Genomic DNA, 24,626 nt, shown 5'->3' with positions numbered 1-24,626 from the left:
TTTCACATTTATATAAAAAATTCTAAAGAACACAAATGGCATTTGAATCTATAAAAATATGCTCAAGTTCACTCATTAAGATAAATGAAAATTAAAATGACAAAATAACAAAATTCCTACCAGATTTGCAAAAATCTAAGTCATTAGGCTTGAAAACAGATTTGTCCTTGGAATGCTGACTTTATGATTCTCTAATTTAAAAACTGTTGACAATCAGGTCTATTCACGAGCAAGTATGTGCTCACATGCTTGAGTATGTATTTATATTTACATATAAAATTTAATCCTAACATGATCTGGAGAAAGGGAAAAATAGGCATATTTTTATTATCATTTGTCAAAGTTTAACTTCTATGAAGAGATATCTGACAATATATATCAAAATTATAAATGCACAGGGACACCTGGGTGGCTCAGTCAGTTAAGCATCCGACTCTTGATCTCAATCTCAGGGTCATGAGTTCAAGCCCTGCATTGGGTTCTGTGCTGGGCACAAAGTCTACATACAAAAAAGCAAAACAAAAAAACGGTAAATGCATATATCCTTTGGCCCAGCAATTCTACTTCCAGGAGTTTATCCTACAGATTACCTCCACATGGGAGAAATATCATAGGTAAAAGAATATTTACTGCAACACTGCTTGTAGAAGTAAAAAGTAGTAACTATCTGAATGTCCATTAATAGGAGATTGGCTGGGGCACCTTTGTGGCTCAGTTGGTAGAGTATGCCACTCTTGATCTCAGGGTGGTGAGTTCAAGCCCCACGTTGGGTGTGAAGCCTACTTAAAATTCAAAAAAAAAAAAAAAAAAAGATTGGCTAAAATGATGGTAGACTCATAAAATGGACTATTATACACCCATTAAATAAATGTAAATTATATAAATATTAATACAGAAAGATCTATAAGAGATTTCCAGTCAGTAGTGTGCTGCATATAGCACCATTAGTTTTAAAATTTATATACAGGGGTGCCTGGCTGGCTCAGTCGGTAGAGCATGCAACTCTTGATCTAGGAGGTATGAGTTCAAGCCCCATGTTGGGTGTAGAGATTACTTAAAATTTTTTTAAAAAATAATTATAAAAATAAAATTTATACAGAGAGACACATATTTATGCATGAGCATATATACTTCTCTATTTCTTTCTACAGATTTCAATTTCATTCTATTTACATGTATTATTTTTTAAAATAACTTTAAAATATTTATTTTAAATTTAGATATCTGACCCATGGTGTAATCCAAATGAAGTAACCATCACATTTTCCTTCCCTGATGGCTTTTAAATTCAGGAATCATAACGTCAGCATTCCAAGGACAAATCTTATTTCAAGCCTAGTGACCCCACAATCAACATCAGTTCTAAACACAATGAAAATCCTAGAGCCCACTTCCCATCACAAAGAGTAATGACTTACATCAGAGTGGTAAAACTCAGACCATACCTGACTAGGTCCCCATGAAGCTGTAGATACAGACTTTCCCTTCCCTCTCCAGCACAGATTTCCGACGCGGGGGTCTCCACTGTACACAGGACGAGATGTAAGTCAGAGGAGGCAGAGGCGGTTGTAGAGGCAGTGGTCGTGTCTGCTCCATAAAGGTAAACACAACCTCTCTTCACATCTTCTCTCAGCCAGTCTCTTTCTCGAGAACCAAACCTACTTCTCCTATTCAAACAAGTTCTGCTCCCATTGCGTTTCATATTTCTCTAAAAAACATCAAGAAGAAAGAAATCATTAGCTATAATGTCTGGCTGAGTTAGACACATTCAGTCTTCACCCCACCCTTCCACTCTACATTCACCAAACACCTCCTCTCTTGGGGCTTTCCACATCCACCATGCCCATTCCTAAGCTGGAAAATGGTGTTCTCTCCTGCTAGCTGTTCGGGACTCTGTCCATTAGCTTCTCTGACCCTTTCTTTTTCTTATGTTTTCAGAAAAATGTCAAGAATTATCTGTGCACCTATTACCCACCTTTCATAAAATTTAACATTTTGTCATATTTATTTCAGATCCTTATTCTAAAGAACATACATACAACATATTCTTACATATACTGCTGAAGCTACCTGATACCCCATCAATTCCATTTCCTTCGCTCTCTCCGCAGAAACACTCTATTGTATTTGGTATTCACCATTCCATGCATTTTTCTGTCTGCCATATATGTATATATCTATAAATAAAATTTTATTTTACATGATTTAGAACTGTAAATGCTAACATACTTATGTTTTACCCTGCCATTTTTGCGGGGGGGGGGGGGGGGGGGGGGGAGGGGTCAATATTGGTCATGCTAATACACCCAGCTCATTCATTTGAATATATCCCATTATATGAATACATTGCAATATATCCATTCTCCTGTTGATGGCATTTAGTTTGTTTCTAATTTCTCACTGTTATAAACAATGCTGCATTAGATGTTTTTGGACATGTCTCTATAATGCAAATTGAGAGCTTCTCTAGGGTCCTGACCCTCTGCCTCACATCCTAAATAAGTATAGAATATTATACAAATGGTTTTTATATTCTAATCATGTTCCCAAAAAAATTACTGTTGCATTTGATAATTTAGGTATGTGAAATTCACACACAATGTGGTTACCTCAAAGCAAAAACAACTGCTACAGCAATAATATGACAAGGCTCTAAAGATCAGTATTTACCTGTTCTTTTTTATGATGGGCCATTTCTATTCCTTTTAATATAAAGGCATTTCCACTAAGGCTTACACTGCCATACCTCTCTAGTGTCAGTCTCCATTACCTGTTACTGTTTCAGTCATATCCAGCTACCTATAACTCCCAAACATGTCACGATTCCTTAATTGTGTGACTTGTCTGAAAGGTCCTTCACCTTGTCCCTCTGATGAGATAGGCTTGAAAACTCTACTCATTTGTCACCCTGTGTTCTCTACGGAGCCTTCTATTTTCCCATCCCCATTCTCTCTGCATACCTAAAATTAGCGACTCTACTCTCTCCACAGCAGAACCTCTTCACCTTGAATATGCATCTATTACTATGGGGATCACAATGGGTTTTAATAATGTATTTGATATTTCTTCCTCTCTTCTATACTGAGAATCTATTACGGTGCCTTAATACCTGAGTGGCAAACTGATGCATTCAGAACTGAACTGACATCACAGAAATGTGTTGCCAGTCTATACTTTAGCCCAATTTGCTCTGGCAAGAAGTTGAATAAGCTTGGGGCGGAGGGGGGAACATCTCCTTTTTTACAGAGAACTAAAATCTTTTTGCCAACCAAAAAGTAAATAAAACACTTTTGCTACTATTCCTCATTGGAAATCAGAAATACCTATAAATAAAGCAAATATTATTTTTGTAATTACCAAGATTAAATATTTGAGGACAAATGTGGCACCTAAGGTTCAATTTCTAGAGCTGATAAAGGATGGGCACTTGAATGGCTCAGTCGGTTAAGCGATGGACTCTCGATTTCAGCTCAAGTCATGATCTCAAGGTTCATGAGAATGAGCCCCATGTCAGGCTCCGCGCTGACAGCACACAGCCTGCTTGGGATTCTCTACCTCCCTTTCCCTCACCAACACGTGTGTGAGCGTTCTCTCTCTCTCTCAATCAATCAGTCAATCAACAAACAAACAAACAAATAAATAAATGGAAGGAGAAGCAAAAAGGTATTCCCAGGGAGGAAGAAAGAAAAATATGAGAATGGCTTCATTGTTCAAGGATGACAAGTAAATCAACTGTTTTACAGATATTAAGGATTTGAATATAGCTATTTAAGACCATGAGGATTATTACTGATTCTAACTTTAGATAAGTAGGATAAACCCCTGCTACAAGTGGGAACTAGGTCTCTCTCTTCTCAACAAGAGCATTTTCTCAAAGCTGAACATCTCAGAATTAACAAAGGGCTTTCAAGCACTTATTTTACAAAGACAAAGGCCATCATACTTGTATCACCAAGTAATTTTAACCACTGATTAATTCCAAATATTCCTTATTTTTTAGTCTCTGGGAAAGATTAACAACTGGTCCATCTAAAAACAGCATTCTAGAGGGCGCCTGGGTGGCTCAGTCGGTTGGGCGTCCGACTTCAGCTCGGGTCACGATCTCGCAGACCGTGAGTTCGAGCCCCGCATCGCGCTCTGGGCTGATGGCTCAGAACCTGGGGCCTGCTTCTGGTTCTGTGTCTCCCTCTCTCTCTGCCCCTCCCCCGTTCATGCTCTGTTTCTCTCTGTCCCAAAAATAAATAAACGTTAAAAAAAAATTTTTTTTAATAAAAAAATAAAATAAAAACAGCATTCTAGGGGCGCCTGGGTGGCTCAGTCGGTTAAGCATCCGACTTTGGTTCAGGTGATGATCTCACAGTCCATGAGTTCAGACTCTGTGCTGACAGTTCAGAGCCCAGAGCCTGCTTTGGATTCTGTGTCTCCCTCTCTCTCTCTGCCCCTCCCCCCACAAAAGAAAATAAAAACATTAAAAAAAATCAAGGTGATTTAAAAAAAAAAATAGTATTCTATGGGGCACCTGGGTGGCACAGTCGGTTAAGCGTCCGACTTCAGCCAGGTCACGATCTCGCGGTCTGTGAGTTCGAGCCCCGCATCAGGCTCTGGGCTGATGGCTCAGAGCCTGGAGCCTGTTTCCGATTCTGTGTCTCCCTCTCTCTCTGCCCCTCCCCCGTTCATGCTCTGTCTCTCTGTCCCAAAAATAAACGTTGAAAAAAAAAATTTTTTTTAAATAAAAAATAAAAAATAAAAAGTATTCTATATGGTACAGTAACATCTTTACAAGGAAGCTCTGTGTTCTGCACCAAGTGGAGAGAAATTTAGCTCACTGGAGAGAGCAAGTGGATACTATTCCACACAACCACCAAAAAGCTTCTTTTAAAAAACTTTTTAAGGTCAAATAAGGCCCAATGATCTCATCAATCTTAAAAAAGTCAAGAGAAACCCCAGGAAGTTATTATTTTAGTCCATCCATGATTTTTCTTCTGTGAGGATTTTTAAAGACATTTTTAAATGTTTATATATTTGTATCAAGACTATAAATTCCTGGCAGCTCCTTTTGCCCAGGGATCATGTCCCTGTGCTTTAATAAAAACACCTTTTTGTACCAAAAAAAAAAAAAAAAAAAGACTACATTCTTTAAGAACTTTGGGGCGCCTGGGTGGCGCAGTCGGTTAAGCGTCCGACTTCAGCCAGGTCACGATCTCGCGGTCTGTGAGTTCGAGCCCCGCGTCGGGCTCTGGGCTGATGGCTCAGAGCCTGGAGCCTGTTTCTGATTCTGTGTCTCCCTCTCTCTCTGCCCTTCCCCCGTTCATGCTCTGTCTCTCTCTGTCCCAAAAATAAATAAACGTTGAAAAAAAAAAAAAAAAAGAACTTTGCTGAACACATGTGTTGTTGGTCAAAGAATGTGTCTCCTACATATATGACATATTACACCCTATAAACTGCTGAATTAGAACTTGAGCAGATATCATTCTCTTAAACCTGCTCAATGGGCATTTAAAAGGCCTAGATACCAAACAAGCATAGCCTTCTAGCAACAAATCAAGATGGACTGTTCAGCTGTTATTAGCTATTGCTGAATTATCTGTGCTTTCTTCTCCACTGTGTAAAGCATCAGATAACTGCTGAAGGCCAGTACTGTCCTCTGATACATTTTCAGCTTTTAGAATCACTTTTCCACTGAAATTGCTAGATTAAGAACATTCTATTGCTTTCCTTATTCTTAAATAAAAACTGTTGACAAACTTTTCTTTTTTTTTTTTTTTTTTTTAATTTTTTTTCAACATTTATTTATTTTTGGGACAGAGAGAGACAGAGCATGAACGGGGGAGGGGCAGAGAGAGAGGGAGACACAGAATCGGAAACAGGCTCCAGGCTCTGAGCTGTCAGCCCAGAGCCCGATGCGGGGCTCGAACTCACGGACCGTGAGATCGTGACCTGGCTGAAGTCGGACGCTTAACCGACTGCGCCACCCAGGCGCCCCGACAAACTTTTCTAAAAGGGAACAGAACTATAATTACCTCTCACATCAAACAAGCATAAAAGAGCACATTTAAGATTTAAATGTATTTCTAGAAAGCACAAGTCTTTAGAATAAGCCATGAATTAAGTACCTACTTTAAGCTTTTAACTCTCTAAAAAGGAAAATAACCTATGAGGGCTGTATCAGTTCAAAGGTGATAAAATATTAAATGCCCACATACAATTAGCTCTAATATATGCATGGTAAAAACCAGAGTCTGGTCAGGTAACTCTCCCTATGCACTGAGTTCTATTAGAATGTGAAATTCTCTAAGGTAGGAGATATACTCCCCGGTTCAAAACTTTAAAACAATATAGCCTCGTCTCCAGGAATATATATGTTAAGGAATATTTTGGAAAGGGTGGGATGAGATAAGGATAGGAAGAATATTTCAGTTCATTAAACTCATTTTGGTATTCACGGATTTTTAAGAACCACATACACACATTATTTGGATAAAAACTTGAAGCTAGTTCTGACAAAAACGGATCTCATGGCACTCACTGTCCAGTTGTAACTTCTTATCTTGTACAGTCTGAGTAAAACAATAATCCCAAAGTTGTAGGAAACATCTGGAAAATGATGCTTCAAAGGTACTCCCAATAATCTTACGAGTATTACCAATTACCAGTATCATATTTATATTCCAACAACAGTAAACAGGTACATTCTAATTAGCAATTTGCTAAATAAAACTGGGAGAAGAGTTTTGAATCAAACTTTCCAATATCCCATACAGATGGACCTAGATCTAACCTGGCTAAATTATACTAGCTTAGCTATACTAGCCTTTTTTATGAAGATCTATATTAGACAATAATGATGCTCACAATTAGGCATTAAGTATAATAAAGGCATTACAAAAAAAAGAATAATAAGCCTTTTCCAAAGGTTCTTTAGAGAAGAACAGGTAGGAGACTATGACTTTCTTCTACCTATAGATTCTTGTCCAGTTTCACTTGACACAAAATTCAACTACTCAGCTACTTAAAGAAACTTCTGTATGCAGAACACACAGCACCTATTCACCATTGATGATCCCATTAATTTACAAGGATTATTTAAAATGTTGACCGTATGCAATAAAGCAAGAGATGCAAGGGCATTAGACACTGTCAGCCTCCCACCAACTCAGTACTATAACCAAAATCAATTTCTGGAATCTTTCTAATGGTCCCCAGACTGGAACCCCAGGGAACCAGTGGTAAATAGGATCATTTCCTGGAAGTGCAGGAAGGTAGGACCCTTGAATCAAGAGCCTCCTTTCTCTCAATTCCTCCCCTCTCATAATTCACTCCCTCCCCAACAAAAAGTTGCTATAAAAAAAGCCAAGGTTGTTTATCTTCTAGGCCAGAGGGCATTACCTATCTCTCAGACCTGCCATTTCCTGATAAGCCAGGGCAGAACTTTTCTTCATTCACAATTTACACTTGGTGACCTTATAGTTTTAAATAAATGTCTAAAAGTAATTATGCCTTAAATGCCTTAAAGTAAATAAATACCTTAAAGTAATTATACTAAAGACTTAAGGTTAAGTAAGTTAAAATAGTACGTACAAGGTTTATGCAGAAGTAAAGGTAAACTATGAAAAGTTATTTCTTTAAGTCACTGCACTAAGACTGGGAGGTAATAGCAGAAAAAAGTGTTTCATACTCTACAGAGTTCTATTTTATGTTGTTTCATGGATGGATTCACCAGATACTTTACGTCTATCATTTTTTTCATTGTTCTCACCTTTGTAGTGTCCTACAAAAAAATCTCAATAATACAATGCTCACCCTTAATCCCAATTAACAACTATTAATGCCTTTTTAACTTTAAGTATTTTCACTGTTTTGCACAGTATTTTTAAAGACATCAAATCCTCTAAATTTTTCTTTTCTCTCCCATCTCGCTGACAAGTTTTAAATTCTGCCGATTTCCTCTTCTAGAACTCTAGAAAGAATTCTATTCCACCTCCAGAAGAACATCTAGCTTATATATTTGACCTACAGAAAAATTTCTCTCCAACTATTTCAGAGGCTAGTAGAAAACTCCATCCAGTTAATTTCCCACAACCCCTCCTTTAAACCATCTTTACTGTTACCTCCCGACCTTGCATCTCTTTTGCATTTAAACTTCTTGTCGTCCCCTTCAAGTCTCCACTCTCCGCCTTGCTTGCATCTGCTTTCATTTTCCTCCTACTCCCCTCAATTCCTGCCCCAAAATCCTGCTAGATGCCTGTTGCATAACTGCTCCCCCATCGCCGTCTCCCTGGATTGTTAGCCCCACTCCCAAAACAGGAATGCCCGTTCTGCCAAACCCCTCCTCCCCGCTGCAACGAGACCAGAGATTCCCGGAGATTAAGATCCTCCGGGGATTCTCTCTCCAGGCAGACAGGTCGAGCGTGTAGGCCTGCGCCTCGGAGCGCAAGCCGGGTCCTAACTTCGGTGGTGAGCCCCGGGGGCAGAGTCAGCCCGCTCCACCCAGCACAGCCCGGAGCACACCGCAGCGCCCGGCCAATCACCGCCGCCATCCTCCCGCTGGGGTGATGTCTTCAGGTGTCCGGGGAGAAAGCCCTGCGTACTTACAGCCCTGCTCTCGGGCCACGGGCGACCGGCCCCCGGCCCCCAGCGAGGCCGAGGAAGGCCGAGGCGGGCCCCCGGGTCCTGAAGGAGCCGGGTGGGCGGCGGCGGCTGGGCGGACGCCGGACCGAAGGCGTGGGCCTGCGAGGCGGGTGGCGCGCGGCCAGGGATGGGCAGTCGAGGCGAGACAGAGGCGACCAAGGCCTCGGCGGGGGCCAGTCGCGGAGGCCTCTGCGGGGTCCGCGGCGCCCCTAGCCAGACTGCGGGGCAGCGGGGCGGCGAAGTGGACTGACGCGGCGCGGGGGTCGCCGCCTGCCTCGGCCACCGCGCGGGGCAGGGGCGGCCTCTCTCCTTCCTTGCTCCCTCCCCAGCCCTCCCACCTCACCTTCAGGACCCGGATCCCGCCCGGCCGGCGGCTCGCGGGCGCTTCGGGCGGCTCCGGGGGCTCCAGCGGGCCCGCGGGCCCCGGATCCACCTCCCCCATCGGCCGCGAAAGCTGCACAGGGACGCCGGGCCGGCGCGACGGCGCGCGAAGCCTCGGCGGCGCGCGCGAGCAGCCCCCTGGCCCCGCCCCCCCGCGACCGCGGGCCCCGCCCCGGGCCCCGCCCCTCCCGCAGCCCAGCGGGACCTGCGTAGCTGCGGGCCCCGCGCGGCTACGGCGAGGAGCCGAATCCTGGCTGGCCGGTGGTGCGGAGCCCACGGGTGGGGCCGGGCGCTACCGAAAGGCTGGGCCTGAGTCGCCCGCTGCCCTCTGTTTGGAGGACTGAGGGTTATTCACTGCTATCACCGCCTCCGAGGTACCGGCTGGACTAGGGGTTGGTGGGGTCTGCACCTGTCAGTAGGGACCGGACGCTGCCCTCCGCAGAGGGTGGCTCTTGTAACTTACCTCTCCCAGAGGTTTCCTCTTTCTGCTTCAAAACTGGCCTGTCACCCTCACATGCGGAGCCACTGAACGGATTGTCGAGAATATTCACCTTAACAAGGCCCTTTCTCTTCCTAAAGATGCTCACGACGTTCTTTAGCAAATTCAACCCAACCTCGTGTACAAAATGTCACTTCCCTGCCTCAAGTCATAATATGGTCTAAGACCATTTTATTATTTGTAAGTCTAATTTGGAACATCTTTAGAAGTTAATTTATTATTTTAATTCCTGAAGGGACGGTAGTTTTGTGACTAGCCAGTGGGCCAGATTTGGAGTCAGCCTAATTCCAAATCTGAGCTGTGCCTCTTATTACATCTATACCCTTGTGCAGTTTATTTGATTTGAGCTTTTGTTTCTTAGCTGTGAAACAGAAATTCATATCTAACAGTTATTATCAAGATTTTTAAGGGCTTACATTTTATTCATTCATTCATTTATTTATATTCTCCAGTTAATATACAGTGTAGTCTTGGCTTCAGGAGTAAAACCCAGTGATTTATTTCTTGAGATTTTTTGAATGCATACAAAGTGCTTAGTAGGAATTCACAGTAACCATTTATAATTCTGATTTTCCAAATTTAAGATTTACTCAGTTCATCGGACCTCTCCTCTTGTTAATTCTGCTCTAAATTTTCCTAGGAAACCTTTTAGACTTCTGGATTTTAGGGTTTTCCTCTTACACAGGTGTTAGTGAATCTTCAAGCAACATGTAGGGAATTAAGCAGCAAAATCAGTAATTTCCGGAGGTTTGAATAATTGGTGAAAAGTTATCTCCCCATTATCCACTGCTCCAACTTGCCTAGCCCAGACTAACTGTATGTCTAAAATATTTTAATTGAGGGGTGCCTGGGTGGCTCAGTTGATTAAGCATCCAACTTCAGCTCAGGTCATGATTTCAGGGTTCGTGAGTTTGAACACCACTCCCCCCCAACCTCCCTGGGCTCTGTAGTGACAGCTCAAAGCCTGAAGCCTGCTTCAGATTGTGTCTCCCTCTCTCTCTGCCCCTCTGTCCAACCCCCTCCTCAAAAAAATAATAAACACTAAAAAAAAATAAAATATTTTAATTGTAGGCTTAGTACAAGAGTTTTGAGATCTCCCCCCTCAGAAAAGAAACACTAAAAAAATTAAAACACTTTAATTGTAGGCTTAGTACAAGAGTTTTGAGATCTAACAGCATAGTCTGTGCCCCCTTCTCTACTGTGAGATATATATGCATTCGGAGATCTTTTAAATTCTAAGATAAAATTTGACTCTTGTAAAAATTCTCTGTACAAATGATTTATTCTGTAAAAGTTTGGAAACTACTTTCTCCCTTCATATGAGCTACTTTGCATATGCCAAAATTCGATCTCCAGTAATCTTCATTTGTCTTATTTTAATAAATTAAAAATGACTTTGGCAAGTCTGATATAAAGTGAAAAAAGGTCTTAGGTTGACTACCTCCTGGGTCTTCCTTCCACCTTGAAACTACTTTCATGAAAGCTACTCAAAGTAGTTGAATCCTGGGGTGCCTTGGTGGCTCAGTTGGTTAAACACCTGATTCTTGGTTTCGGCTCATGTCATGATCTCATAGTTTCACGGGTTTGAGCCCCACATCAGGCTCCATGCTGATGGTGCAAGGCCTGCTTGGGATTCTCTCTCAACCTCTCCCCTGCTCTCTTCCTCTCAAACTTAAAAAAATTATTTAAAAAAATAAGTAGTTGAATTCCCATTTCAATGCTTACTGGGTAACTTATTCCAGCAAGAACGCCGGTATGAAGGTTATAGGCACCCATATAGAGAGAGAAGTGAACTTTAACCAAGGGCAGATGGGCAGTGGAAAGACCAAAATGTGGTTCAGAATTAGGGTTTCTAAAAGCTTGTTTCTTGAGGTTTTATACATTGCCTTTTCCAGATCTCATGAGAAACTCTTTATTGATTGATCCCTTGAACAAGGGCAAAGGATCCTATCCCAGGATCAGCATTTTGAGTTAATGCTGGGGAACAGCAGTGGTAGATTGGTTTTCGTTTTTTTTTAAATCAATGGAATAAAGGCTAAAGCATCAATTCAGAATACAAGCATATGCTAAAATTTATGTATTTACTATTTTTTCATCAACAGTAGTACCCCTTTCATAAGGAAAACAAACAACAAAAGAATTTCCAGCCCAGATGTTGCAGGGAATCATTTATGATGCAGCTCTTTAAAGGTCTCCATGTTTTAAGATCCAATTTAGCAGTCAAGCAATTGATTCTCCTTTTTCAAATCATGTACTACCATTAACATTTTATACTGTTTCAAAGGTCACATATTCATGTTCTTCCCCAGTTCAAGGCAATGTGCATTATGTATGCCAAGGGTTATGTAACTATGGTTTCTGGAAATGGTAAACAGCTGAGACTAACCCTAAAAATAAATTCCTCTGGGAATTTCTGTAGAAAAATCCATCTGCCCTCACTGCAGGTTCATCATTACAGAAATCACTGTTTAAATCAAGCCAAGAGACAGACAAGTCATTACTGCTTCCTCTCTGTATCATTTTATAAGTACATACCTCTCTCTCTTCACCTGGGAAGGACACACACACACACACACACAAATTTATCCTAGGAGCTTTCCCTAATCCTCACTACAAAATACAAAGTCTGGAGAAGAAAAGTCTGTCAAACTGGTAGAAGAGCCATAAGATCTTACTACATTCACTTATTTATAGCTGGTTCCCACTCCTTTAATGATCATCACAAAGTCATCTTTAGGCCTAAATCTCTTATTTCTAACACAGGTTGAGCAGATTTTCTTTATTTTAGTTCCAAAGAAACAGGTAGTATTTACCTGGCTTCAGGATTTGAAGGAATGTTTTTTTCTGTGAATGTTTTCATTATTTCCAAAATAAAGGGACAAATAAACTAGGGGAGGAAACAGCATGGAAAACCCTTATAAGTGATAAAAATTCGGTCCTTCTGGACTAAAGTTCAAATCTAAGCACTAATCATTGTATTGTTAAGTAAATGTCTGAACTCTATTATTACTGGGTAAACTTCTCTAATGTAGCTTTTAGATTTTCCTCTACATGAAATTATATGGAGATGAAAGTGTTAACCAAATTTAGTATTAGAAACAAAGATGAATTTTAACTAATCCATATATAAGGAAAGGTTACAGAAATGTCACTTATCAAACAGTGCCAAAGGGCACTTCTGCATAAACTAGATAAAGGCCACAGGCTCTATTCTCCTCCTCACTTAGGGGGCTGTCACACTCTCCCACTTCTCAATCAAGGGACTATAAGGGATCACCTGAGTAATAGAAAACCTACAGCTTCCAACTTCCAACCATTCTTCTATGGAAGAATTCATATAAAATAGATCATGAAACAGAATTCATTTTGGCTGGTCAATCTTTCCTCTTCTCAGTCACAGATACACTTAAACAATTTACAAAGAGAAGCTTGTAACTAAAACCCCATCCTGGCCCCTAATACACATTTCACCCTGACATGCTTTGCCTTGTTTGAGAATTCACCCATGTGGAGAAGTAAGCATTAGTTAATAATCATTAGTTAAAAATTTCCAATTTCACTATTGACTGTCTCTAAACTACAGATTTAAGTCATTCAAATTCCTCTAGGTGAGATTTCTGTAAAAGAAACATTAACAGGTCAGTAAGTTTAGCTCAAAGCTCTGGAATAAGAATTCATTCAAGCCTTTTCTAATCTACTTGTAAGAAGCAAGGAAGCAAATTTTAAATCATTTGAGTATTGACTTTTTATTATTAGTCACTGTTCATAATTTGTTTCAACCAAAAGACAATACACACAGAATTCTAATGCATCCCATGTAAATGTTTACATCCATTTTATTCCTCACTCACCTCTAAGACTTATCATTTAATTTTAAATTTTTTTTACATCTCAAAAATATGTCTGCAATAATTAGAATTAGCCGTCCCACTTAGAAACAGCCTTTAATATTTTTACAGTAAAGAAGATGTGATGGGGCTTCATGAAAATGTAACTTACAACAATTATGAAAGAAAAGGACTTTACAGGGACACAGTGGGAGTTCACAAAGGAAAGAGTTCAGAAGCTCTTTCCCATGAGCCCCTCCCCCCCCCCAGATAGAAAACAAAAACAAAACACACAAAGCGCAACAGCAGGTTCCAAAAACAAAAACGAAAAATCTCCAATGCTCCATCCTGAAGCCAGAATCAGCCTCATGGAAGTTCATGAAGCAACCGTGCAAGCTGCTTCAGCACGTCCTTCTGTTTAAGTGTCCGGGTCCTGGAACCCTGCAGATGGAGCCCCCTCACTACTATTGCTTGAAAAAGAGTGATTCACCTTCCACTTCTACAAGCAGCCCCACCTTCCTGAGCCAAAGCTGGTCAAAGTGTTTCAAACTTCAGGTCTTTTCCTCTTCAGTGACCCTCCCCACTCCCAAACGCATAAACACACCGTCATGAACCACCTCTCCACCAACCACAAATTTGTGAATATCCACTGTTTGCTCTCTAGCTCTCACTTGGTTTAGGACCGTGTGGATAAAATACATTCACTAGAAAAAAATATGCACATTCAAACTCTTTCTTCCCCCTAGTTCTTGTGGCCCAAATATTTTCCAATGCAGAAAATAATCAAGTTGAACCTCAAACAGTATCCCCTTCCAATCTCTTCTAGAAGAATGTAAAAATGGAAAGCATGTTTATACAGTAAATGGAAATACTCAAACCATTAGTGCTGAACAGTTTTAAATGTCTACTCTCTTATATGAATGAAATACATCTTTAACCTAGTAAGAGGAAAGAATCCCCTCCCAACTGTTACACTGAGGAATGTTTCTTTAAATGAGAAAGACCTTAAAAGGAACAGATGATCACTACACACAGCATAAAACATTCCATGACTGTCCAAATCACCTCAAGGTAACAGCACCAGAGCATTGTGGGAGAAGCTTCTCGGGTAGAGCACCCTTCCTACAGTTTTTTGAGATTACTTAGATTAATTCTCCCTTAGGATTACTTTGGGGCTGGGGGTAGGAGTGACAGGAAAGAGGGGGAAAATGAGGTAAAAGTGCATGTGAAATTGTCCAAGTATGTGTAGGCTCACTGCTTATCACCCTGGAGTTATTAAAACAGCCATGGAAATCACTCTTTCCTCACAATGGCTCTGAAGTTGTAAATCTATTCAAATTTGCTCCCCCTTGAATGGTCATACCAGGGAAAGAAATTACTGAAATGTGTAAGTATTCATAAAAATTAAGAGATTTCTCCTTTTAGCAGCAAGGCCAAGTACGAGGAGAACTTATTCTGATCCTAGAAACTAAGGCACGCTGAAGCTTTCAAAGATCCAATTACTTGGAACAGTCTTCACAACCATCAGTATCCTAGGCAGTTTTTTGGCCACTAGTTCTTCAGTGTGGTGCTCAGTTTCACTCTCCAAAACCACTTCATATTCTAGGCAGCACCCCTTGTGTTAAGGCCATGATTTTTATCCCTTTATCTAGACAAAGCTATGAATAATCCTATAACTCTACCTCGAAACTATAATCACCCATGGAGATTTGTTACTAGAGTAGACCCCTTCCAGCTCCATTAGCTAGCATTGTCTTCTAGCATGGTCTTCAGCAGGTTTCTGAGATCCAACTCAGTCCAACTAAAGAAACTTGAACTGGTCAACTATAAACGTGAGAGAAAATAAAGCCTCTAACACAAAGAGGAATGTTAGATAAATTCTATTGAAGAAATCCACCAATATTATGTTAACCCTATCATGTTTCACAGCATTAAGTATCCATCCAAGGAAATCAGTCTGCAAAGAAAGCTTAAAAGGCTGTATTTTTCATCGCACAGGCAGAGCAGCTGTTGGAAATATACACTAGTCCGCACTTGCCTTTACTGAAAACTATGCACAAGGTAATATCCTGTTCTTGACTCAATCAACCATTTACCCAGTAGAGTAAATTTTAGCAAATCTTGCTCTTATATAAGACCAGAAATCTTCCCCTTTGGAGCCTTTTAGTTCAACCCCCATTTGTCAAATGTTAGGAATAATCTAGCATCTGATACAGAGCTAGATTTGACAAGACACTGAAAATTTTAAGTAAAGGCTTGGGGAAGTGAAGGGGGAAAAAAAGATATTTGTACCCAGGTTTAAGACCAGAGCCAAAGTAGTCATTATACTGTAATCAATACAGTAATGATTGCAAACATTGTAAGAGCAAGGTGGGCCTGACTTTTTCTTTCTTCTTTTAGTGTATCAGACATGGCACCTGTGCACCTGAACGTACACGGTACATTCAATATGTGCCACAGGAGTCACCTTACCTCACTCCAGCAACTCAGTGTTAAGGTTTGATAACACAAGGGTCCTTTCTAAAAAGCACTCGGCACTCTCACTAGTTTAAAAAGCTCCAGACCTCAGGTCTTTGATGCAGATATTCATGAGATTGGCTACTTTCAAGACACCAACTTCTCAGACTCAGGAAAGGATATGCCTACCCTATGGTGTCCATAAGACCTCCTCTCATACAGGGGCAAGGAAGCTACAAGGCTTCATTCCAACACCATAAAGTACAATATAGGAAAGATTTCTTTAACCGTGTGGTCTTTATTTCAGTGCCAGTGTTACAGATACAACACAAATGTTCCAGTTAGAAGAAGAAATTCAAACGGAATGCCAAGGTCCAAGCCAGGCTCAGGAAATAAAAAGGAAGGTTTGGAATCATGAAGAAGATGACTCCAATATGCTCTAGGATGAGTCTGATACTCACTCTTCCTATGGGCAAAGGTGTTTTTTAAAGGAGTCTGATCTTAAAAAGCTAACTCCTCTTTCCACCCATTTACCATAGTTCAACAGGCAAGTTATGGGCTTAGGAGAAACTTTTAAAATTTGTGGTGGGAACAGGGGCATTAATAACAATATATCCTTTAGAAATTGTTCACTTTGCACTTTCAGGGGAATCAATTCTGAAAATCATGGAGAGTATTCATGACTACAGCTAAAGAATGGAGAGAAGGGGGAGCTGGAAGAGCCTTGGGAGTTTCTATTACAAATAGAGCACCATATCCTTCATGCCAAATCTCAACAAAAGCTCTTTTTAACTGCATCTGTCCAGTGTTTAAAATAACCTCTCCAGGTCTACCCAGTTCTTGGTAACAAACATACATACATGTGTGTGTCTGTGTGTATACAGCAATGCACAGAAAAGGCTACCAGGAGCCTAATGCCTCTTTCAAACATTGGGGGAACCAGTAGAAAAAGGCAGGGCTCCCTAAAGTCCATTTTTACATTTCCGTTCTGAATGCCTGATGTAAAAAGCGCCTGAAGATAGTAACCCAGCTAGTGAGGAATGAATACCCCACCTCGCCCAGTCCACAGAAAAACACAGTAGAAAGAAGGGGCAACTCTTTGCTGCACAGACAGAGTGAGTGTTTTCTTGCCATGGATTCTAGTCCTCTCCTCCAGACCAGCTGCTTATTTCCTCAGGGGCCCAGGGAATGTTGATTCTGGCTGTAAATGTGGGACGGGTGGAGAAGTGCGGACAAAGGAGAAGAGGAGGAAGAGTGCAAAGTAGCCTCCAGAAGCAGCCAGCCTCAACAGTGGAGGAGAGGAGATTCGTCTTTGACAATGCTTCAAGGTCAGCGATAACTTCAGGAAAATCCTCCTCAACAGTTCTCTTCAGCTCCTCATGCCCATGGTACAGTTGGGGGGGACTTGCCAGCGATCACAACCTCCTTCCCAGAGTTCCTTTGATTGAGTGGGACAAGAATGAGAATGGTGCCCAGGCCCTCATTGCCAGGACTGAGGGGGAAAGTTGTTCACCTCTGCTAGATCTTGCATTGCTGAGCCCTTGTGGTTATATGTGAGCTTGATCCGCATTCGCAGCTGTTGCTGTGGAAGAACAGAGAATTACAAATTATACACTGAAAGGAAATCTCTAGAATCTATGTGGGCCACAAATAGACTTTTTTTTTTTTTTTTTTTTGACAGAGAGCACATGTGCAAGTTGGGGAGGGGCAGAGACAGCGGGGGGGTTGGGGGGGGCAGGGAGAATCTTAAGCAAGCTCCAAGCCCAACATAGGGCTCAATCTCCAACCCTGGGATCATGACCTGAGCCAAAATCAAGAGTCAGACACTTAACCAAATGAGCCACCCAGGCACCCCTACAAAATAGACTTTTAATCTCAAAGGAAACAAATTATTTTACAGCAAAGCTGTCTCTTAAAAATGAAACAGGCAAACCACCACCATCCCTACTGCCTAGTACTCTGGCCAACATCATGCAGTCGAGTAGAGAAAATGCATCTCCAAAACACATCATCAGCTCCAATCCTAGAACTGCATTAATGGGACAGAACCACTTGGGAGCATTTCATAGTCACACTGGTTGAGTGCTTTTCAAAAACATTCAACCTTTGGATCCAAGCTTCTAGAAAAATGAGGTAACATAGTCATCTTATGCTCTACATTCAGAGATACTGATGTTCTCTGTAAAACCAATAGTAAATGTGAACATAAACTTTTTTGTTCCCAGGACAGAAAAAGAAGAGTTAACTTATGGTAACAGAAGTCATTATAAGACAGCTCAATTATAAATCCTTTTGACTTTATGTGGCAGATTTCAAATATTAATGCACTAAGAAAATTTGTACTTTTATGTATCAGATCATCAAAGGAATCTATGCTATGCTATAGGCAGATACTCCAAAATACATTGCAAAGCAGAGGAAAGGCAAAATGTTTTGTGAGAAGGAAATATCGGGGTTATTAGACACTGCTAGAAATCTTTCAAGGTGAAGAAATTCTCTTAACCATTTTCAAAACCTGTTTGAAAACGAGTCAATTGATGGCTATTAAAGAGTCAATTTACTTCTTTGAGAAGATGTAATGAAAATATTGCTTAATTTCAGTTTCTAAAGCTACTTTTCATTTGGCTGGTTCATTAAAAATGCTTCTACTTTTGCTGTGAATACTTACTACAGTAGTAAATGTGGATATATGGGGTTGTACAGATACTCTTACCCTAGACTGCAACTTGTGTAAAGATTAAAAGGTCTAACCTTCCACTCTTCTGCAAAGACATTAAACCTGTAAGCCTCCAAATTCTTTAAAGCTGCATTTTAATAAGTTGCCACTAAACCATTTCATGTGTCTGAGCTGCATTTATTATCTAATCTACAAAAGAATAAAGAGGTTAGAGTAGACCTTTCCCAGATTTCTTCTATGAATATGAGTTAAAAAAAAAACCTAGAGAATCAAAGCAAAATTTTATTTCAGGAGATATGCTTATACTTCGCTCAGATATTGCCTTCAAATGTGCTACTCACCTTCTGTGGGTTCAGAACTTTAATGACTTGTGTGATGGTCCCCGTATTAAATGCTGGGACAATGCTGCTACTAGGAGACAGAAGCTGCAGCTGGAATGTCTGTGGGGAACAAAGGGCACTCTTCAGAAAAAATAATACACTCAATACTGTGTCAGAGATGTCAACAAATAAAAATGTCAAGACACTAAGATGATTATTCAAGTAACAGATTTACCTACTACTATGCTCTATTTGTTTTCCAGATACCAGCAATTCATAGTATATGGGCTGACTATAACCTTCATGTTATTAAAAAAAAAAAAAAAAAAAAGCCACCGTTAGGTCTTTGATCATGAAAACTAGCAATGAGCCACTCTCCTCTTTACAAGCAAAAGGAACTTTAGCCTACCACTTTTCAAAAGGTGACCAATTCTTGTTTTGGCAACCTCACTTAATAGTAACTGATCAACTACGCAGGTAAAAAATGGGTGTCTGTGGCTAAAGAAAGCTAGAAAAAAAGAAAAAAACCTTCTAGAAATAACAAACCAGCATACCATTCACCAACTACAGCCCTTTATGCTTTGGTGTGAGTGTGATCAGGAGAGGTGACCTTTTGTTTTCTAAAGTCTACATAATCTGGAATGTGTCAAAGGCTACATGACAGAGGTAAAGGAAAAGCTGGAAAGAGCCCAGATGTTAATATGTATGTGGAATACACCAGGATCTCTCCATTAGTGACACAGGGATTAAGAGAAAAATTACGTGCAGAACTAGCCTATACAGCAAAAGACCTGGAAAAGCCAAATGCCACAATTTTTAGTGTGAGTAAGTTTCATGTGTTTGTTCACAGAGAAGAGATAAAAGTGCTGTAAGACAGGTCAACGATAATTGTTAGCACAATATAGTATATATATGTAGCGATTCTACATACTAGGATTTTTTTTTTTAATTCAAGTTTATTTATTTTCAGAGAGACCGCACAAGCAAGGTAGGGGCAAAGAGAGAGGGGAGAGAGAGAATCCCAAGCAGGCCCTGCACTGTCAGCGCACTGCCCGACATGGAGCTGGAACTCATGAACTGTGAGGTCATGACCTGAGCTGAAGGCAGATGATTAACCGACTGAGCCATCCAGGTGCCCCTATACATTAGGACTGTTAAAATCTTTCCTGAATAGTGTAGTCTTCTAAAATATTAGAGAGTGATCATCATCAGGGAAACACAAATCAAAACCACAATGAGATACCATCTCACACCTGTCAGAATGGCTAAAATTAACAACTCAGGCAACGACAAGAGATGTCAGCAAGGATGTGGAGAAAGAGGAACCCTTCTGCAGTGCTGGTGGGAATGTAAACTGGTACAGCCACTCCGGAAAACAGTATGGAGGTTCCTCAAAAAATTAAAAATAGAACTACCGTACAACCCAGTAACTGCACTACTAGGTATTTATCCAAAGGATATAGGTGTGCTGTTTCAAAGGGGCACATGCACCCCAATGTTTATAGCAGCGCTATCAACAATAGCCAAAGTATGGAAAGAGCCCAAATGTCCATCAATAGATGAATGGATAAAGAAGATGTAGTATGTATGTGTGTGTGTGTATATATGTATAGGTGATGGGAGTATTACTCGGCAATCAAAAAGAATGAAATCCTGCCATTTGCAACAAAGTGGATGGAACCAGAGTGTATTATGCCAAGGAAAATTAGTCAGAGAAAGACAAGTATCATATGGCTTCACTCATATGTGAAATTTAAGATACAAAACATGAACATAAGGGAAGGGAAGAAAAAAGAATATAAAAAAGAATATAAAAGCAAGGAGTGGAACAAAACATAAGAGACTCTTCTAAAAAAATTTTTTAATATTTATTTTGAGAAAGAGAAAGAGAGAGAGAGGAGAGAGAGAGAGAGAGAGAAAGCGAGCTCAAGCAGGGGAGGGGCAGAGAAAGAGGGAGGCACAGAATCCAAAGCAGGCTCCAGGCTCTGAGCTGTCAGCACAGAGCCTGATGTGGGGCTCGAACTCACGAACTTCAAGATCATGAGCTGAGCCAAAGTTGGATGCTTAACCGACTGAACCACTCAGGCACCCCAAGAGACTCTTAAATACAGAGAACTGAGGGTTGCTGGAGGGTTTGTGGGTGGGGGGAAGGGTTAAATGGGAAAGGGGCATTAAGGAGGACACTTGTTGGGATGAGCACTGGGTGTTACATGTTGGGGATGAATCACTGGATTCTACTGATGAAATCATTATTGTACTACATGTTAACTATCTTGGGTGTAAATTAAAAAATAAATAAAAATTAAAGAAAAAAAGAAAAAATATTAGAGAGGAGAAAAAAGAAAGAGGGGAAAAAGAGGAAGAGGAAAGAAGAGAGAAGGAGAGAAGAGGGGGAGAGTGAGAGAGAGAGAAGGGAAGGGGGAGAGACACAGAAAGAGATGGGAAGAGGTGGGGCTGGCAGAGAATGAGAGGAGGGAAGTCTAGCCATCTGTAAGGACCAAAACTTTACTGTAAGAGTAAAGAGATTTAGTATCAACTCACAGACTTATCATGTTGGGTCTTATAATTCTATTGTCAAGATGGATGATGTAAGCTAAAATATTCTTTATTTATTTACATTATTTCATCAAATGTAAAATGCCATTAATTGTAATTCACACCATTTTATGTACCCCTGAGAAAGATGACAGGTTACCAATTAAACTATGACAAAGTATTAATTTTAAAATGCATCTCAATTTCAGAGATAATAAAAAGTGAAAACAGTAATAGAACCTATGAAATATGGTATTTTGAAGTTCAAGATACATCATGACATGCAAGGAGGTATTGTAGAGTACAACACCAAAAATAAGGCTATGCCTTAATGGCAGAGGGGATATGTTGCTAGTACACAGCCTCAGGTAACAAGTGTAAAACCCTAAGTTGTAGCAGCTAACATTTACTGAGCAATGAACACATGAAAAGTGCTTAAAACAGTACACAGCACATAAAACTCATCTAATCCTCAAAGGAACTCTAGGAAATAGACATCATTATCACCATCCCCTCTTTGTAAAGGAAGAAACTGAGGCACACAGTTTAAGGAACTTGCTTAATGTCACACAATTAGTACTGAAACCACTCCATTCTCCTAAAACATCTACATTACTCTAGTTCCTAAAAAATGCAATTAAAGGAGGCTTTTGCAAAATCAACAGTAACCACAAATAAAATGTCTTCAGTTTTCAAAAATGTGTGGTTTGAATGTCACACTTCACATGTCACTGCAAAGATAAGGTAAGCTTAGTCTAAACCAAGGGCTGGCAGAGGCGCCTGGGTGGCTCAGTTGGTTAAGCGTCCGACTTCGGTTCAGGTCATGATCTCGCGGTCCGTGGGTTCGAGCCCTGCGTCGGGCTCTGTGCTGACAGCTCAGAGCCTGGAGCCTGTTTCAGATTCTATGTCTCCCTCTTTCTCTGACCCTCCCCTGTTCATGCTCTCTCTCTCTCTCTGTCTCAAAAATAAATAAATGTTAAAAAAAAATTTTTTTTTAAACCAAGGGCTGGCAGACTATGACCCATGGGCCAAAAATGACCTGACATCTTTTCTGTAAATAATGTTTTACTGGAACATTTACTGTGCAATAAAGCCACACTCCTTCATTTACATGGTGATTATGGCTTTTTTGTTTTGAGAGAGAGTGCTCTAGCAGGGGAGGGAGAGAAAGAGGGAGGGAGGGAGAGAAAGAGGGAGGGAGGGAGAGAAAGAGGGAGGGAGGGAGAGAAAGAGGGAGGGAGGGAGAGAAAGAGGGAGGGAGGGAGAGAAAGAGGGAGGGAGGGAGAAAATCTTAAGTGGGCTCAACACTCAGCCAGGAGCCTGACACAGGGCTCAATCCCATGACAATGGAATCATGACCTGAGCCAAAATCAAGAGTTGGTCACTCAACCACACAGGCACCCCCCTTTTTTTCACTATAACAGCAGAAATGAGTAGATGCAACAGAGATCATATAGCCTAAAATACTTACTATCCTATCCTTTACAGGAAAATTTTGCCTATTCTTCATTCTCAATACACCGAACTTTTCATTATTCAAAGATGGAACATAAATATTCCTTAAACTAAGATCTGGTATAAATAAAACTAAGCAGTCATTGTATCAATAGTAAACTAGGTATTAATGAAGGAGGAATGACTGTTTCTTTCACTCAAATACTGAGATGAAAACTGTCAATTCTGATCCAGTGACTAGAATACCAAATAAAGTCCTTCATCTTAATAAACTTTAATTCCATGTTAGTATTTGTGTTTTTCAGGTTTTTACCACTGTATTTCTGAACTCCAACCTACCCTACATGCCTCTGAGCATTAGTAGACCACCTCACAGAATTCTGCTGTGAATCTCATTAGCTATAATCAGAATGTCCTTTATCCTTCAGGAATAACTGTAAAAATATTTAAAGTATTTAAAGTAATATTTAAAGTAAAAAGTATTCATTAAAAATGACATACTTTGGGGCACCTGGGTGGCTCAGTCGGTTGAGCATCCGACTTCGGCTCAGGTCATGATCAGTTTGTGAGTTCAAGCCCCATGTCGGGCTCTGTGCTGACAGCTTTGAGCCTGAAGCCTGCTTGGGATTCTGTGTCTCCCTTTCTCTCTGCCCCTCCCCCACTCACACTCTGTCTCTCTCTCTCTTTCTCAAAAATAAACATGCTTTAATGAACCATAATAGTTACAGTACTGTTAATTTGGATTAAACCTGCAAATTTGATTTAACCTCTAAAGCTTAAAATATATCCCTCAACAAATGTGTGACAAAAAAATCAATCTTTAATCAAAGGAAAAAGACAAAGACAACATTGTAGTACCTTTGGTACTGCAGCTTGGAAAACAAAGTCTGTCATGTCCAGCTCTGTGCTGTTGGAGGCCTGTATCGTTATCACTGTGACACTAGGGTTGGTATTTGACCGTTCAAAGGTGAATTCTATCTTCAAGCCATTCTTACTGTATGCTGTGATGGAGGGGATGCCTGGAAAGCACGGGAAGATCAGTCTAACTGCAGTCAGCTTAAGGCTTGCAGAATTATTTTCTTCTTCAAGAACCACCTCTCACTGATGGTGATACCAGTAACCATACCTGTAGTGATGTCATTGAAGAGAGGCTGTGATGAAAGCCCATCCAATAAGAAAGGAGGCTGGGATATCTGTGGGACTGAGGCAGGAGCAGGAGTAGCAGCCGGAGCACCTAAATGAAGCATTCCAATGGTAAGTCAATCTTAGCCAGCATGACAAAGCTCACCAAAAAAATACAGGAGAAAATTATTGGATCTCAGATTAAGAGAAGGATTCTTTTTAAACAAGATGCAAAAAGCATAAACCATAAGAGGAAAGAACTAAACATTCAAATACTTTAAAAAGAGTAACTCTTATTTAAAAATACTAAAATAAAATAGAGAGACCACAGGCAGGGGAAAAATATTTGCTACAAAACAGCAAATCGATGTGTATACAGAACTATAAGGATTTTCTACAAATTGTTAAGAAAACAAGGTAACTCAATTTAAAAGTGGTAAGCACCTATACAGGATGCCTGGGTGGCTCAGTCGGGTGAACATCTGACTCTTGATTGCAGCCCAGGTCATGATCCCAGGGTTGTGGGGATGAGCCCTGCATTGGGCTCCGCACTGAGTGTGGAGCCTGCTTAAGATGCATATTCTGTCTCTCTGCCTCTCTCTCTCCCCGCCATGCCCCTCTACCCCCTCTCCCCTGCTCTCACTCTAAAATAAAATTTTAAAAAAGAGTGGTTAAGAGATATAAACAAGCAATTTGCAGAAGAGGGAACCTGAATGAAAAGAGAA

At 40.6% G+C, this 24,626-nt stretch overlaps 2 protein-coding genes across 4 annotated transcripts in view; both read right to left on the bottom strand.

The window, feature by feature from the left end:
• PHLPP2 (PH domain and leucine rich repeat protein phosphatase 2) overlaps positions 1-9,112 on the bottom strand; it is an 81,074-nt gene extending 71,962 nt beyond the window's left edge. Inside the window, exons 1-2 of one of the 2 annotated variants that reach the window (XM_023246184.2) lie at positions 8,972-9,112; positions 1,446-1,708 (exon numbers count right to left, since the gene is read on the bottom strand). In XM_023246184.2, coding sequence (XP_023101952.1) covers positions 1,446-1,708; positions 8,972-9,070 — 362 coding nt within the window. In that variant the 5' untranslated portion in view covers positions 9,071-9,112. Of the gene's footprint in view, positions 1-1,445; positions 1,709-8,971 lie in introns of those variants that run through there. The other variant, XM_023246186.2, reaches the window with a different exon arrangement.
• A 4,123-nt stretch (positions 9,113-13,235) lies between these two features.
• AP1G1 (adaptor related protein complex 1 subunit gamma 1) overlaps positions 13,236-24,626 on the bottom strand; it is a 58,705-nt gene continuing 47,314 nt past the window's right edge. For both annotated transcript variants that reach the window (XM_003998215.6, XM_011290227.4), the window contains 4 exons: positions 23,906-24,013; positions 23,638-23,798; positions 18,811-18,909; positions 13,236-17,374 (listed from right to left, as the gene is read on the bottom strand). In XM_003998215.6, coding sequence (XP_003998264.2) covers positions 17,273-17,374; positions 18,811-18,909; positions 23,638-23,798; positions 23,906-24,013 — 470 coding nt within the window. In that variant the 3' untranslated portion in view covers positions 13,236-17,272. The remainder of the gene's footprint in view (positions 17,375-18,810; positions 18,910-23,637; positions 23,799-23,905; positions 24,014-24,626) is intronic.

The sequence above is a fragment of the Felis catus genome, chromosome E2, assembly GCF_018350175.1.
Source record: "Felis catus isolate Fca126 chromosome E2, F.catus_Fca126_mat1.0, whole genome shotgun sequence".
In the NCBI taxonomy this organism is placed as follows: domain Eukaryota; kingdom Metazoa; phylum Chordata; class Mammalia; order Carnivora; family Felidae; genus Felis; species Felis catus.
This window is presented reverse-complemented; position numbering and strand designations above follow the sequence as displayed.